We start from the raw sequence: 14,493 nt of genomic DNA on the forward strand, positions 1-14,493 counted from the left end.
GACATTTTTGATAGACCTGCAGTTACGTATTCTTGGTAATTTCTGAGTTTACTGTCAATCTGACTGTCAATGCTTTTTGTTTTGAATTCTCAAAAAAGCACGTTTGTTATACAACTTACGAGAGCAGATCAGAGGCTGGGAACTCATCTGTCTCACCAAAGTCTGTCCACCATCTACAAGGCACAAGCCAGGAGTATGATGGAATGCTGCCCACTTGCCTGGGCGAGTGCAGCTCCAATAGCACTCAATATCGTCAACAACATCCAGGACAAAGCAGCCTGCTTGATCAGCACCTCATCCACCATCTTAAACATTCACTTTCTTCACCAACAATACACAATGGTAGCAGTGTGTACCATCTACAAGGTGCGCTGCAGCAAATTGCCAAGCCTCCTGCAAAAGCACCTTCCAAACCTGTGACTTCTACCACCTAGAAAAACAAGGACAGCTGACACATTGGTAAACCACCTCTAAGTCTCAAACCATCCTGACTTGGAACTACACCACTCCTACACTGTTACTGGGTCAGATTCCTGGAACTCCCTTTCTAATAGCACTGTGGGAATATTGACACCACATGGATTGCAGAGCTACAAGAAGGCGGCTCACCACTACCTTCTGAAGGCCAATGGAAATGGTCAATAAATGCTGGCCTTGTCAGCAACGCTCATCCCATGAATAAATTAAAAAATTATGACGTTTTGTAAATGTAAGCATATGGTTCGTTTAGTGCTTTTTAAAGTTATTGTATATTTAGGGAATGGTGAATGTTTCTTAATATGCCCCACTTTTCAGAGCATTCCCATACATGCCAGAGTTGTAAGATGTCTTCTGGCAAAGATAAGCTAAGATTCTACTGTTTCTTATTGAGTTTGTCATGAGAAGGATCTGTTTGGCCCATCCTGTTTGACAAAGTGAACAACTAATCTGCATTTTATCTCCCCAGTATAGAGGAGACTACATGGTAAGTAGGTGATATAGTGGATTCGATTAGGGAAGTACATATGAATTTCTATCTCACAGGAGTACCTAGGGCTCTGCAGAGTGGTTTGAGAATTTGTGAATGGACAGGTGTTCATATGTATTTCCTCTATCTGCTGCAGTTGAAAGGGATAGAAGCTGAACGTTGGGTTGGTGGAATGATGAGGGGTATCTAGAGGGAATGGGCTTTCTGAAAATATGGAGGGGAAGGTAAAGTGGAATCATGTAAAAAGAAATGTCATATGATAATTGCTGATAGAAAGATGCAAGATAAATGAGGACAATGATAATTTATTTTTGAGAGAGGAATGGAAGGGTGTAAGGGGAGAGCTATGAACATTGCGACAGACATGGTCAAGTACCCTATTAACATTTTTCTGAGGAAAGTGTCAGCTGAGAATAAAAGAGAATATTTTCTAAGTATTGGTGCAAAAGTGGAGTAACTTAATGGAGATAGAGAAACTGAGAAATAGGATTGTGTTACATGAAGCAGAGCGAGAAGAAATAAGGTAATTTTGGAAATCACTGGCATTCTAATGTCTTTGGAAAGTCTGTGGCTGGAAATTGAGTTAGGCTGCTTAGCTCGGTTGGCTAGAGTGTGGGGTTTTATGATACCAGTGCAAGTTCAATCCCTGTATCAGCTGAGGTAGTTCTTGGGCTTGCCCTTCGACTTGCCCCATGATATTATGGCATCATTGAGCCATAATTAGCAACCCTCAGAGAACGAGGATGCGACATGAAGGGAAAGAGTGAATAGAGAGAGATTGTGCAAAGATGAGAGATGGAATGAAATCAGAAGGATAGTTGAGAAATTCTTCTGACCAGAGCAAAAACAGAAACCCTGTTTGTAACATAGAAAGAGGTCAGGATGGTTTCTGGGTAGGATTAGTGCTAAAATTGTTCTACATATAGGGTATGTTTGGCTCTGACCCATGTAAGTTCTTAGAGTGATGCTTGTTTTCAGAGGGATTTTTAAAAAATTGTTCTTGGGATATGAGGGTTGCTGGCAAGGCCAGCATTTATTGCGCATCCCTAAATGCATTTGAGCAAGTGGTGGTGAGCCACCTGCAACTGAGTGGCTTACTAAGCCATTTCAGAGGGCATTCAAGAGTCAACCACATTGATGTGGATCTGGAGTTGCATGTAGACCAGACCAGGTAAGGATGGCAGACTTTGTTGCCCGAAGGACATTAGTGAACCAGTTAGGTTTTTACAACAATCCAGTCATGTCATAATCAATATTAATGAGATTAAATTGTGTATAAATCACTGGTTCGGCCTCAACTGGAGAAATTGCGTCCAGTTCTGGGCACCGCACTTTAGGAAGGATGTGAATGCATCAGAGTGCAGAAAAGATTCACAGGAATGGTCCCAGGGATGAGGAATTTAAGTTACAAAGATAAATTGGAGAAGCTAGAGCTGCTCTCCTTGGAGAAGGAAAGGTTGAGAGGAGATTTCATAGAGGTATTCAAAATCATGAGAGGTCTGGACAGAATAGATAGGGAGAAAATGGTGAAAAAAAATCAAGAACCAGAGAACACCAATTTAAGATGATTGGCAAAAGAAGCAATGACTATGTGAGGAAAGTGGTTTGAATCTGTTTTGCACTGCCTGAGAGTATGGCGGAGCTATATTCAATCATGGCCTTCAAAAGAGAATTGGATCATTTTCTTAAGATGAAACACTTGCAGGTCTATGAGGATAAAGCAAGGGGGTAGCACTAGGTGAATTGCTCTTGCATGGAGCTGGCACAGGCCCAATGGGCCAAATAGCCATCTCTGCTGTAACTGTTCAATTATTCTATCATTTAAACTCCCCCAACTGTCATGGTGGGATTTGAACTTGTGTCTCCACCAGACCATTAGTCTGGGCCCCTGGGCCATTAGTCCTGGGCTACTAGTCCAGTAACATTACTACTTTGCTACCCGTCCCCTAAACTGAATTGATTTGAAAGAAAAATTGTTCAAGATTAGCAAGGTGGAGGAATGTATTGATGTGGACTAGTTAATGGGTGCTGTTCAAGAAAGAAGCTGAGGGACAGAGATGTAGACAGACTGTATACTCATGGTGGAAAGGAAGGGATGCAGAAGAGCCATAAATGTAGCTGGCTAAAGATTAGATAAGGGAAGAATAGCAATCAAGAAAAAGTGAAACCAGTTTAATAGGATAGGTTACAATAATTAGTTGTTAGGGACACTCCTGTTAATATATCTGGGAAGGGGATAGAAACTAGACTTAACTAGAGGGACGTAGCTCTGTTCAATGACTGTTGTTGTAATGCTCATAATAGTTGCTGGATAGTTAATGCAAGCTCCCAATGTAACTTCTTATTCAGTCAACATCTAATTGTCTCTGTAGGCAAAGCAGGACAGTTTTTAGTTTACAATCTACTCTATTATTGCTTAAACAATTGGCCTGTAAACCAAATGGACAGTGACAAATAGCTGCATAACTGCAAGTAGTCAAGTAGTGAACGTGATTTATAATACTTTTAGGACACAGCATCAATGTGTGTTATTCTAGGCCATGACTGTTACTGGATAAATTATCATTTGACAAGCCTACAAGAATATAGCTCTGTATTTGGTATGACTATGATTTATCAGTTTGGTATTTCTATGGAATAAGTCTCAAATAAACCTTAACTTCTAGTTTCTTGACTGCTATTTCAACATGACTTTGTTGTAAATTCTACCAAAAAGGAATGATACCAATTTGAATTGCATATAAATAATTCAGGTATTGGTTGTTTGATCCTTCTGTTTTAACAGTATTTGAAAGTTGAAGCATGTGATCAAATGTAATGTCAGGATGGACAAGAGCAAATGACTGTATCACAAATGTTTTATAGTTTAGATTTTTTACTGGGTCAGGATGTTTATTTTCGCATAGTGTTTCTTGCACTACAGCCTTGTAAGTGAAATAGACTATGGGGGGTTGCTATAGGAGTTTTACTCTTGAGACTTCCATATCCCTGCAATCCTTTTGACCTACAATTTCTCCAATACCCCCAACCATCTGCAAACTCTGTGGTTCTGAGTTTGGCTTCTTGAGTACCCCTCCATCCCTTTGTTCTATTGTTGTCAGCTGTAACTTCAGTTGTCCAAATCTTATGGCTTGGTATTCTTTTCTTAAGCTCCTCAGCATCTTCACCTCCCCCTCCTATTTTAAGATCTTGCTTAAAACCAGTCTCATTGGTCAGGATTTTTGTCACCTCCTAATAGCACCTCCTTTGGATCAGTATCCATTTCTCCCCTGTTGATCTCCTCCTCCCTGGATATCTTGTGTTAGAGATACTGTTGAAATTCAAATAGTGTTGGTGCAAACCTATTGCAGTACAGAGACCTAACCAATCAGGACAGCACCTCTTAAGCTTTGTTTCACTGTAACATTTTGTACTTTTACTCTTCGTACTGGTCAGAATATTCTTATCATGTTACAGCACTTATGTTTACTGTGAAACATGCTTTAATGAAATTAAGCAGTGAAGCGTATCTTTTTGTAAACTGTGTGCAATACTATAGAAATATTTTTGTCTGACTATAAATGCTTTATTTGAACAGCAACAAAGCCAGTACCGTAAGAAGTTGTTTGAAGCCTCTCATTCGTTGCGTGCCATGACATTTGGCCAGGATCGTTATAAACGACGCTACTGGGTACTTCCTCAGTGTGGGGGTGTGTTTGTTGAAGGCATGGAAAGTGCGGAAGGTAAATTGACGCCAGCTTTTTTACTACATGTTGAAAACCTGGCCAGGGTTCCTAGAAATAATATTGCTGTGGTATCTGAAATCCTTGTAAATTAGCAGGTTATAATCAAGCTAAGATGATAAATTAGAGAAACCTCTAATCTTGTTGCAGAAAGAAAGTGGATAACTCAGTGGTATACTTTTTAAATGAAGATAATTTTGCTTTGATAAAGGGCATGCACTTGTGGCTTTTTTTGCCCTTTTTTGCACTAATAGATCCTTCTCAGTCATAATATCATTAGAGAATGGCTAGATCATTCTCAGTACACCTATTTGACAGGTGCCAAGAAATATGCAACATGACATGGTATGGGCAGTTTGTCTCTCTTTCTTTTGACTTTTGCTTTCTTTCTATCCATTTCATTTGAAAAGCCTTCTGTTTTTATTTTTTAAACAATTTAGAACAAGAAAATTCATGACGTTTATTTAACCATTTCCTGAATTGTTGAAATATGACTACGCTAGGAAATTTAGCTTTAAACTGAGGTTGTTGGAACTCCAAAACAAAAACAGAATTCCCTGGAAAAACTCAGCAGGTCTGGCAGCATCGGCGGAGAAGAAAAGAGTTGACGTTTTGAGTCCTCATGACCCTTCAACAGAACTAGATGAATCCAAGGAGAGGGGTGAAATATAAGCTGGTTTAAGGTGGTGGTGGTGGTGGGTGGCGGGGGGGGGCACCTTAAACCAGCTTATATTTCACCCCTCTCCTTGGATTCACCTAGTTCTGTTGAAGGGTCATGAGGACTCAAAACATCAACTCTTTTCTTCGCCGATGCTGCTAGACCTGCTGAGTTTTTCCAGGTAATTCTGTTTTTGTTTTGGATTTCCAGCATCTGCAGTTTTTTGTTTTTATCTCTTTGTTGGAACTCAGTCCATTTTAAACCATTTATACAGTAATTCTCATTTAAGCTTGCCAATACAAATGCTGCTTTAAAAACAGTAAATTTGATTTTGTTGAACTTTTTATTATCTTAAAAATAGAGCTTACCAAACTTTTTTTAAACAAGATTGTATACATCCATGTCACATCTCTGAAGCATCTCAAAGTACTTCAAATACAATTAATAATTTTCAAATGCGCCATCTTCTTGTTGTGTAAGAACATGTAACAGTAGTATTGCAGAGAGCAAGATCCCACAAATGACATAATGGAATTAATAACTAGTTTATTATTAGTAGTGTTGGTCAAGGGAGAAATATTGGTCAAGAGACCAGGAAAATGTATGCTTCTATTAACATCTACTAACATCCACCTGGTTCACTGGGTCAGGCATATGGGGCATTGCTTTAGAATCCCATGAAAGGATGGTATCTCTAGCATTACTACATTCTATGTGCTTAAGTCGAGGAGCAGGGCTTACACCTAGCATCTTTCAACTCCACTGTTCTATACTCTGGGCCTGGCTGCCACTTTTCAATGTCATTAAATTAAAAAATAATTAGATTAATCTGGAGTAATGTTCTTCTTTCAAAATCATATTTGCTTTTCATTCATTCAGGTAGCACATACAAATAGCAAATGTCTTTATCTTATTCTTGGGTAATGAGGAGTGGATGAGAAGAGTTTGGGAATTCTTTTTACATCAGATATCCTTGTACTCTCCATTTCATTGTATATGAGGTCTTATTCTTAATCGAACATCCATTGCCTAGTTGTCAGTAACAGTCTTGATTATCGCCTGTTTATACAAGTTAATATTTACTCTTCTGGTATTAGTCTTGTGAAATTAGTGCATTGTGAAAAGTCTTAAGTCACAAACATATCATGAAAGACCTGATGCCACAAATCCTTGGTTTCGATCTTCCATTAAGCCACATGTGCACTAACCATGGCAGATCTGGATATTTGATGCACAAATGGAAAATTAAAAACTCTCCAGTGTGTGCTTGTGATCACCCAAAACAGACCATGGAGCACACAACACCTCAGTGCCTGATTCACAATATGAAGGACACGTTACAACTGTATACTCTGCTACCCTTGACTTATTTATCTAGCTTCACCACCTGATTGTAAAATTATCGTTGTTACTCTACATTTTTGTCCCTAAGCAAGAAGAATAGTACTCTTTAATAATAGATATCTTTGCAGAGGTTAAGGGTGATAATTTGGAATCGGTGGTGCTGTTTTTTAGACTTTAAGGGTGTCTTTGGGGTTCCAAAATGACATCCAACGTGTTCAGGTAATCTTTTGATGAAAGTGTCCCGGGCACCAACTTGATAGAAGCATTTCAATATGCATTTAACATCTGCCTGAAGTACCTAGAGCAAGCAGCTCAAAATATCAATCAACACTCAATACTGATTTGTCTTCAGCGCTGCCATTTTGGAGCTTCACCTTCCAGCCAAATCCCTTTGAACGCTTGTATCATAGCCTTGATGATGGCAATCTGAGTTTGCGTGCTGCAAGTTGACTTTACACAAGAACAATCTGAGTTCCTTTAAGAACTCACACTTTGGGTGGCTGCTGCAGCGGAACCTGAGACATTGGGCATCAGAAACTACACTCTGGTTGGGTCCACAAGTGTACTGATGGAGTTAACTACCAGTCCCATGCTGGAAAGGATGCACTCCAAGCTCTCTGCAGTGCCAAGGAGGATTTGATATTAGGATGACTTCATGTGGCCACTGGCCATTCAGCAATAGCCATTCTGATGATGGCTAAAATGGTTTCCTCCATCAGGGTTAGAACATGCCAGCTTGCCTTCCCCCTGTTAGTTTCTGCTGTCTTTAATTGTGTGCCACTTTTTCTCGCAAGAGAGCGAACTGTCAGTGAATGTAGTGCAATATGTTTAGATGATGTGGCTGAATAGCTGGTGTTATGTGCAAGCTGTGAGATGTGGGTGTGAGGCTTACAACAGTGCTAAGTGTGCGGGAGTGAGGTGAAGGGTATGAATATTAGGTTTGAGTTCTGAATGGTAGAGACTGTTGGTGAGTAATGGGGTGTAATGAATTGAGCAGTGGCTGAGGCAATTGTGCAGTTTGAAGGATATAGCATTTGAAGATGTGTTCACTGACCTTGACCACTTGTGTGAGGCCATTAAACTTGTGACACTGCATCCAGGTCCATGGGGCAGAACTTCTAGCATTGACCTCCGCAGCTATTTGCTTTCACTTCCTTCTCACCACATACTTGGAAAGCTTCCTGCCTCTGTGGGTACAGGACATCTTTCTTCCTTTCTACCTCCTTCACCAAGTCCTCCAGTACAAACCTTGATGCATGCTGTCTTCCGATTAGTCATCATTCTTTGTGGGTCAGCACTATTCCAAATCATGTCAGCTCACCGCCATCTTTTCAAGGGCAATTAAGGATGGGCAATAAATGCTGGCCTAGTCAGCGATGCCCACATCCCATGAATGAATAAAAGCGAACTTCCAGTAGCCACAATGAACCTTCCGTTTAAGAGATGCAGGTAACTTTAATTAGTTCAGGCTAGCTTTAAGTATTGTTAGCAAGTTTGGCCCCCAGTAGTGTATGCAGCCAATGAACAGTGAATTTAGCCCCCTTAAGGTTTTTTTTAGAAGTTAGCAAGGCTTTTACATTTCAAAAAGTTACTAGCATGGTCTTTTCAGCTGACGTGGTTTATTTTCTGTGGTTTTCTATTGGTCTACTAAGACCTACTTTGTGTGGGTTAATTCTAGTTTGCTCATCCTCAGCCTTTGATCTTTGTAAGGTCTTGGTTTTGATATCTGTTGATTTTCATGGATTCTTCTGATTAGAAACAAAACAAATCCCTGATTCATCGCAGATCAACACTCATGAAGGGATAGTAGAAACTGAGCATTACACTGGCACCTTAGCTCAATAGGTTCCCTGAAAGAGATGGTACAGGGAGGAGCATACCTTTTAGTTGTATCAACATTCTTTAATTTATTTTGGTTTTGGCTCTTGCAGTCAAATAAGAAGCTCCAGATGCCAGCAGGGAATTTTCACATCTCCAGGAAATATTTAAAATGTGATTAAATTTCTTTGAAGTGCAGCCAGGTGAACACAATAGCCTGCATGCACAGCAAAATGCTGCAGACGAACATGAGATTAATGTGGAGCCTGTTTATATTTTGATGATTGTCTAGTGTGAGCAGGGAAAGCCTTTGGTCTTAAAACAGTGTCAGTAGATCACCTGAGCAACTGCATATAAATGCAGATGTTTTGTTATGCATCCATATTGTGTCAGCCATGGGTCATTTGGTGGTACTCTCACCTTTGAGTCAGAAAGTTGTGGGTTCGGAGACTTGAGCACAAAAATCTAGCTTGACACTCCAGTGCAATATTAAGTGAGTACTGCACTGTCGGAGATCCCATCTTTCAGATGAATGTCTGTCCCCTCAGATGGATGTAAAAGATCCTACAGCACTATTTTGAAGAAGAGCAGAGGAATTATCTCCAGTGTCCTGGCCAATATCTGCTAATCAACATATAAAAAGATGATCCTGTCATTATCATATTGATGCTTGTGGGATCTTGCTGTGCTTAAATCAGCTAAAATCATATGATGGTTACAGCACAGAAGGAGGCCATGCAGCCTGTCATAGCTGTGCTAGAATAGGAAGCTTAGTTGTGTTTCTTACAACAAACTACACTTCAAAAGTACTTGATTGGCTGTGAACTGTGAAGTGCTTTGGGATATTCTGTGATTGTGAAAGGTGCTATATAAACAGCAGATGTTGCACTTTGCCATGTGCACAGTTCTGTCTCATACTTTAAGGGGGGAAATTGTAACCCGTAGGAAACACTACAGTGGAAAGGTTAAAATAGAAGTGGTAAATTAATTAGCTAGAACTTCATTTTTTTTATTCATTCATGGGAGATGGACATCACTGGCTAGGCCAGCATTTATTGCCCATCCCTAATTCCCCTTTTGTTAGGACCATGCAGTTGGTAAAGTGGAGTTATTTTAAAAATCCCAGAGGGAAACGTTAAACAACTGTCATAACCAATAATTTTAAGTGTTATGTTTGAGATGTGATTCTAAACTCGGGAATCAGACCACCTGTTCTCGATGTTTTACATTAAACTAAATGAAACAGTTTATTAATTTACACAGGTTAAAATATATGTACACGTGGCTACAAATTACTACTGTCATAACTTTTACCAAATTCCCAAACTAATCTCCATTCAGGCAACAGCATAGACTTAACCAAACATCAGGCAAAGCATTTTTACCTTTATGAATTCAAAATGAGGTTCTTTTCACTGTGGAGCCAATCGGAGGCTTAGAGCTGCCTTTTGATCTTACATTGCCTCTGCCTACACACCTGAAAACTACTGAAGTTATACCTACCACCACCGATTGAATTCAAATTCTCATTGTCTCACCAGTCTCTTTGAACTTTACCTTTTAACGAAGAAACCCCATTTGTAATACCAATTCTATTAGTAATATAGACATATTGCTTGGTAGCTGTTAGAAAGGCGTCAATTTTTACCCCACTTTTTGAATGCTCTATTTAAAAAATGGCAAATGCATGCTATCTCTCTTCCATCAAAGGACCCAGACTAGCTGGCTTTAATCTAAACTATGAGACACTCTATTTTAAAAGAAAAACCTTTTCCACAATATTATATACATTAATAACGCTTCATGACACTTGTTCAGATGGAGATTTAAGAGTCAACCACATTGCTGTGGGTCTGGAGTCACATGTAGGCCAGACCCTGAAGGACAATAGTGAGCCAGATGGGTTTTTATGACAATCGACAATGGTTTCATGAGTCCTCATCAGACTTTTAATTCCAGATTCTTATTGAATTCAAATTCCACCATCTGCTCTGGTGGGATTCAAACCTGGGTCCCCAAAGCATTACCCTGGGTCATTGGATTACTAGTCCAGCGACATTACCACTACGCCATTGCCTCCCCATTAGCTATGTAAATCAAGGTCCTGTGATGTACATAGGACTGACAATTATAGTTGTTTATTGGGTGAGTATCCGCCTTGGTGGAACAGCAGAAGGTAGGTGTAAAAATAAAAATTTGGGGACCAGGAGGAGCTGGAACATTGTAGAGTGCAATTTTTTGCTGCTTGTAGAGAACTGTTCCCAGCTCCAGGAAATACCTTCTTGATTGCAGGGTGTTGCTAAGAGCAATGTGCAAACTGCTTGTTTACAGACCTTGTGGCTTATCACAAGTAATAAGAAGCATCTTAAATGAATCTGAACTTTGATATTGCCTGGCATTTCTCTAAATTATGCTTCTGGTGTTCGGTGCTTTAGGTTTAGTAGGTAGTGGAGCAAGAGAGAATTACAGTGCTTATCTTGATTTTATTTGGCTCTCTTCTCTAGTCAAATGTCATCAAAAATGTCATGGTAAGGAACAAAGTCGTGCATAAAGTTTAGGGGAAGCTAACTTTTGAATAGGTATGCAAGTATGTGAATTTTGCTAAAAGGGAAGCTCCTCTTGGTTTCATTTTTGGACTTTGTATTTGGATTTGGAGAAGTTGTTATTGACTTGACTATTATATTGCTTAATCCTGCTGAGATCGCTTTGACTACCTTATTGGCCATTTTCTGTAAGTGATAATGTTGGATCAGCAAACTATGTGGCCTAATTATGGATGACTCATAACATGAGCCAGCAAATTGTCCAGGTTTGTAAGGCATATAACGTGATTAAGTCAAATGATTATGTTCACGTTATCTTGGTCTTGTGAAAATTTATGGATATGGCTGCTGGTTTACATTTACATCTTTTAATTCCACATTGTTTTATGTAAATGTTTCATAGTTTATCTTTTAATGTAATTTGCGTATATGTTATCCATAATAGCCAAAGGCTGGACTTTAAAAGTTAGTTTTGCATACAATGCCACCCTTTTACTACATCAATACTTAATGTAAAAATGTTAATATGTTGGATTGTAAGTAAAACTAATTTATTATTCCAGGTTCTGAAGAGATGATGAAAGAGAGAGAAAAACTAAAAAATGCTAACAGCTTGCAGATTAAGGAAGAGCCTTCTGAGCCACCCGAAGAGAAATTAAACAGCTCTTGTTCGGCAACTAACTGTGAAGATTTGTGCAGAAGTGATTCAAAAGGAAAAAGTAGCACTAACCTGTTCTTGCAAAAGCCAGGTTCTTTTTCTAAACTGAGCAAGCTGTTAGAGGTAGCAAAAATGCCTCCTGAATCAGACTTTGTGACTCAGAAACAAAATGTGAACCAAGTAATCGGCACTCCATCATCATCTCCTAGTCGTTGTAACTCTCAGAACTCCATCTCAAGTTCCCAGCTTACAATTCCATCTGGCAACTCAGAAAAATTAGACTCGTGTGCAAACCTTTTTAACCCACTGATAACTGGCACAGGGAAACTCTACAATTCTCCTTTACTCCAAAATGACCAGTTGCTGAAAGTACTTACAGAGAAAGGTGGACAGTGGTTCAGCCTCTTACCAAGAATGCCTTGTGATGAATCTTCCATCACCTGTACAAATGTGCCTCCAGCCTCCTCACAACAAATGGCACAATCTCAATTTAATTCCCAGTCTTTGTCCCCATCTCCACTTTTGGGTTCAGGATCCCTACAGAATCCTCTGGGACTCAATCCTTTTGCATTATCAGCACTACAGGTGTGTATTCTTTGTTTCTGTTTATGTAACTAATATCTTACCTAACTAGTTCAATTACAGCAAAAGACTAACTGTTAAAAGATTTTTCAAACAAAAAAAATTATATATTTTCTGCTTCTTGTTTGTAAAACTAATTGTTTTAGAAATTGAAATGTTATATTACTCAGAACAAATGTAAAGGGTTGATCCATTTCTTCTTTTGTATGTCCCAAGTACTATTTACTGTTTTTTGAATGAAATGTTTTGAATAGCATGTTTTGTCAATATTCCTCTGAAAGATATACTAGGAAGAGTTGATTTTTTTTGTGTGTCCTTCTTTGCATCTCAGGAAAAGTAGCTCAACTCTGGTTACTGTTTTTCTCCTGATTTCTTGACCATTATTAACCAGCTCACTATTTAGAGAATAATTCTCGTTCCCCAATATACTCCTTCACAAAGCCAATGGGTACATGTTAGCCTTAGTTAATATTCAGTTCCGGAGCAGAGATGGCATGAAATTTTAATTTCACGTATCATGTTAGCAAATCACAAGATGCAGGTCTGAAAAATTAATTCTTTTGATTCATACCTAACTATACCTAACTAACACTAATTCAAAGAAACATGCTTCTTGATCAGGAATAAGTGTCAGTTAAAGTTTGTAATACATTTTTGAAAATCCACAGTTAAAGTTTGTAATACATTTTTGAAAATCCAGAGAGTTCTTCCAAAATCAGATCAGCCATCATTTTATTGGATAGTGGACATCTCAAGGGGGCATGTGCCTTACTTGTGTTTTTTGTGTTCTTATGTTCCTTCAGCCTTCACTAATAAATGCCATATGATGGGATGGGGAGAAAGATAATGGAGATAGTCAAACACTATGGCATTCATACTATTTTGTCATCATTTTGACCAAGTATACTTTTTAATTTTTTGATCTTTTTGGCCACAGCCAGGTTTTCACAGAATTATCAATTTCCAAAGTTGTTCCCTTTTTTTATTCTTTCACAGGATGTTGGCGTCGCTAGGCCAGCATTTATTGCCCATCCCTAATTGCCTTTGAGAAGGTGGTGGTGAGCTGTCTTCTTGAACCGCTGCAGTCTGTGTTGTGTAGGTACACCCACAGTACTGTTAGGGAGTTCCATGATGCTGACCCAACGACAGTGAAGGATGTGTGTGGCTTGGAGGAGAACTTGGCAGGTGGTGGTGTTCCCATGCATGTGTTGCTCTTCTCCTTCTGGTGCTATAGGTCATGGATTGTGAAGGTGCTGTCGAAGGAGCTTTGGTGAGTTGCTGCAGTGTATATGGTATATGGTGCACACTGCTGCCACTGTGTGTCAGTGATGGAGGGAGCCAGTTTTTAAGGTTGCAGATGGGGCGCCAATCAAGCGGGCTGCTTTTGTCCTGGATGGTGTCAAGCTGCTTGAGTAGTGCTGGAGCTGCACTCGTCCAGGCCAGTGGAGAGCATTCTATCATGCTCCCAACTTGTGCCTTGTAGGTGATGGACAGGCTTTGGGGAGTCGGAAGGTGAGTTACTCACTACAGAATACCCAGCCTCTGACCTCTTGTAGCCACAGTATTTATATGGCTGGCCCAATTCAGTTTCTGGTCAATGGTAACCCCCAGGATGTTGATAGTGGCGGGTTCAGCAATGGTAATACTACTTAATATCAGGGGGTGATAGTTAGATTGTCTCTCATTGGAGATGGTCATTACCTGGCACTTGTGTGGCATGCATGTTACTTGCATTTGATAGTTTGTTTTTCTACTTTGTGTAAAAGGGACTGAAGCCCATTTTGAACAGATCTATTCCAGTTGATACTGTCATTTGGTTTTAAAATATTCAGCAAATGTTGTTGATTCTACCCTGTGGAGACCATATTAAGAACCAGATTACCGCTTCTCTCTCAGTTTTCTTCATTTTTCCCCGTACCCCCTTTTCAACCTCATCTTATCCACAAGAACCACTTGCTGATCCCTTGGCCCCATTCCCACTAAACAACTAACTATCCTACACCCTTACCTGATTCGTATGTTGGTTGATGCTGCAAATGATTTCGCCCTCACATGCACTTTTCCCCTTCCCTTTCAAAGCTATTTTTATCATCCCTTCCTTAAAAAAAAATCCACCCTCAACCTTTCTGTCCTTGCAAAATACTGCTCCATCTTCAATCTCTTTTTCTTCTTCAGTCCTTGGATGTGTTGTTGCCTCCCAA

The 14,493-nt window shown here is 39.6% G+C and overlaps 1 protein-coding gene across 9 annotated transcripts in view; it reads left to right on the plus strand.

The window, feature by feature from the left end:
- The window catches only part of baz2ba (bromodomain adjacent to zinc finger domain, 2Ba), a 313,230-nt gene that overhangs the window by 265,112 nt on the left and 33,625 nt on the right, over nt 1–14,493 (plus strand). For all 9 annotated transcript variants that reach the window (XM_041200669.1, XM_041200670.1, XM_041200661.1 and 6 more), the window contains 2 exons: nt 4,545–4,689; nt 11,616–12,295. In XM_041200669.1, the coding sequence (XP_041056603.1) occupies nt 4,545–4,689; nt 11,616–12,295 (825 nt within the window). The remainder of the gene's footprint in view (nt 1–4,544; nt 4,690–11,615; nt 12,296–14,493) is intronic.

This window comes from Carcharodon carcharias, chromosome 12 (assembly GCF_017639515.1).
Source record: "Carcharodon carcharias isolate sCarCar2 chromosome 12, sCarCar2.pri, whole genome shotgun sequence".
NCBI classification, from domain to species: Eukaryota; Metazoa; Chordata; class Chondrichthyes; order Lamniformes; family Lamnidae; genus Carcharodon; species Carcharodon carcharias.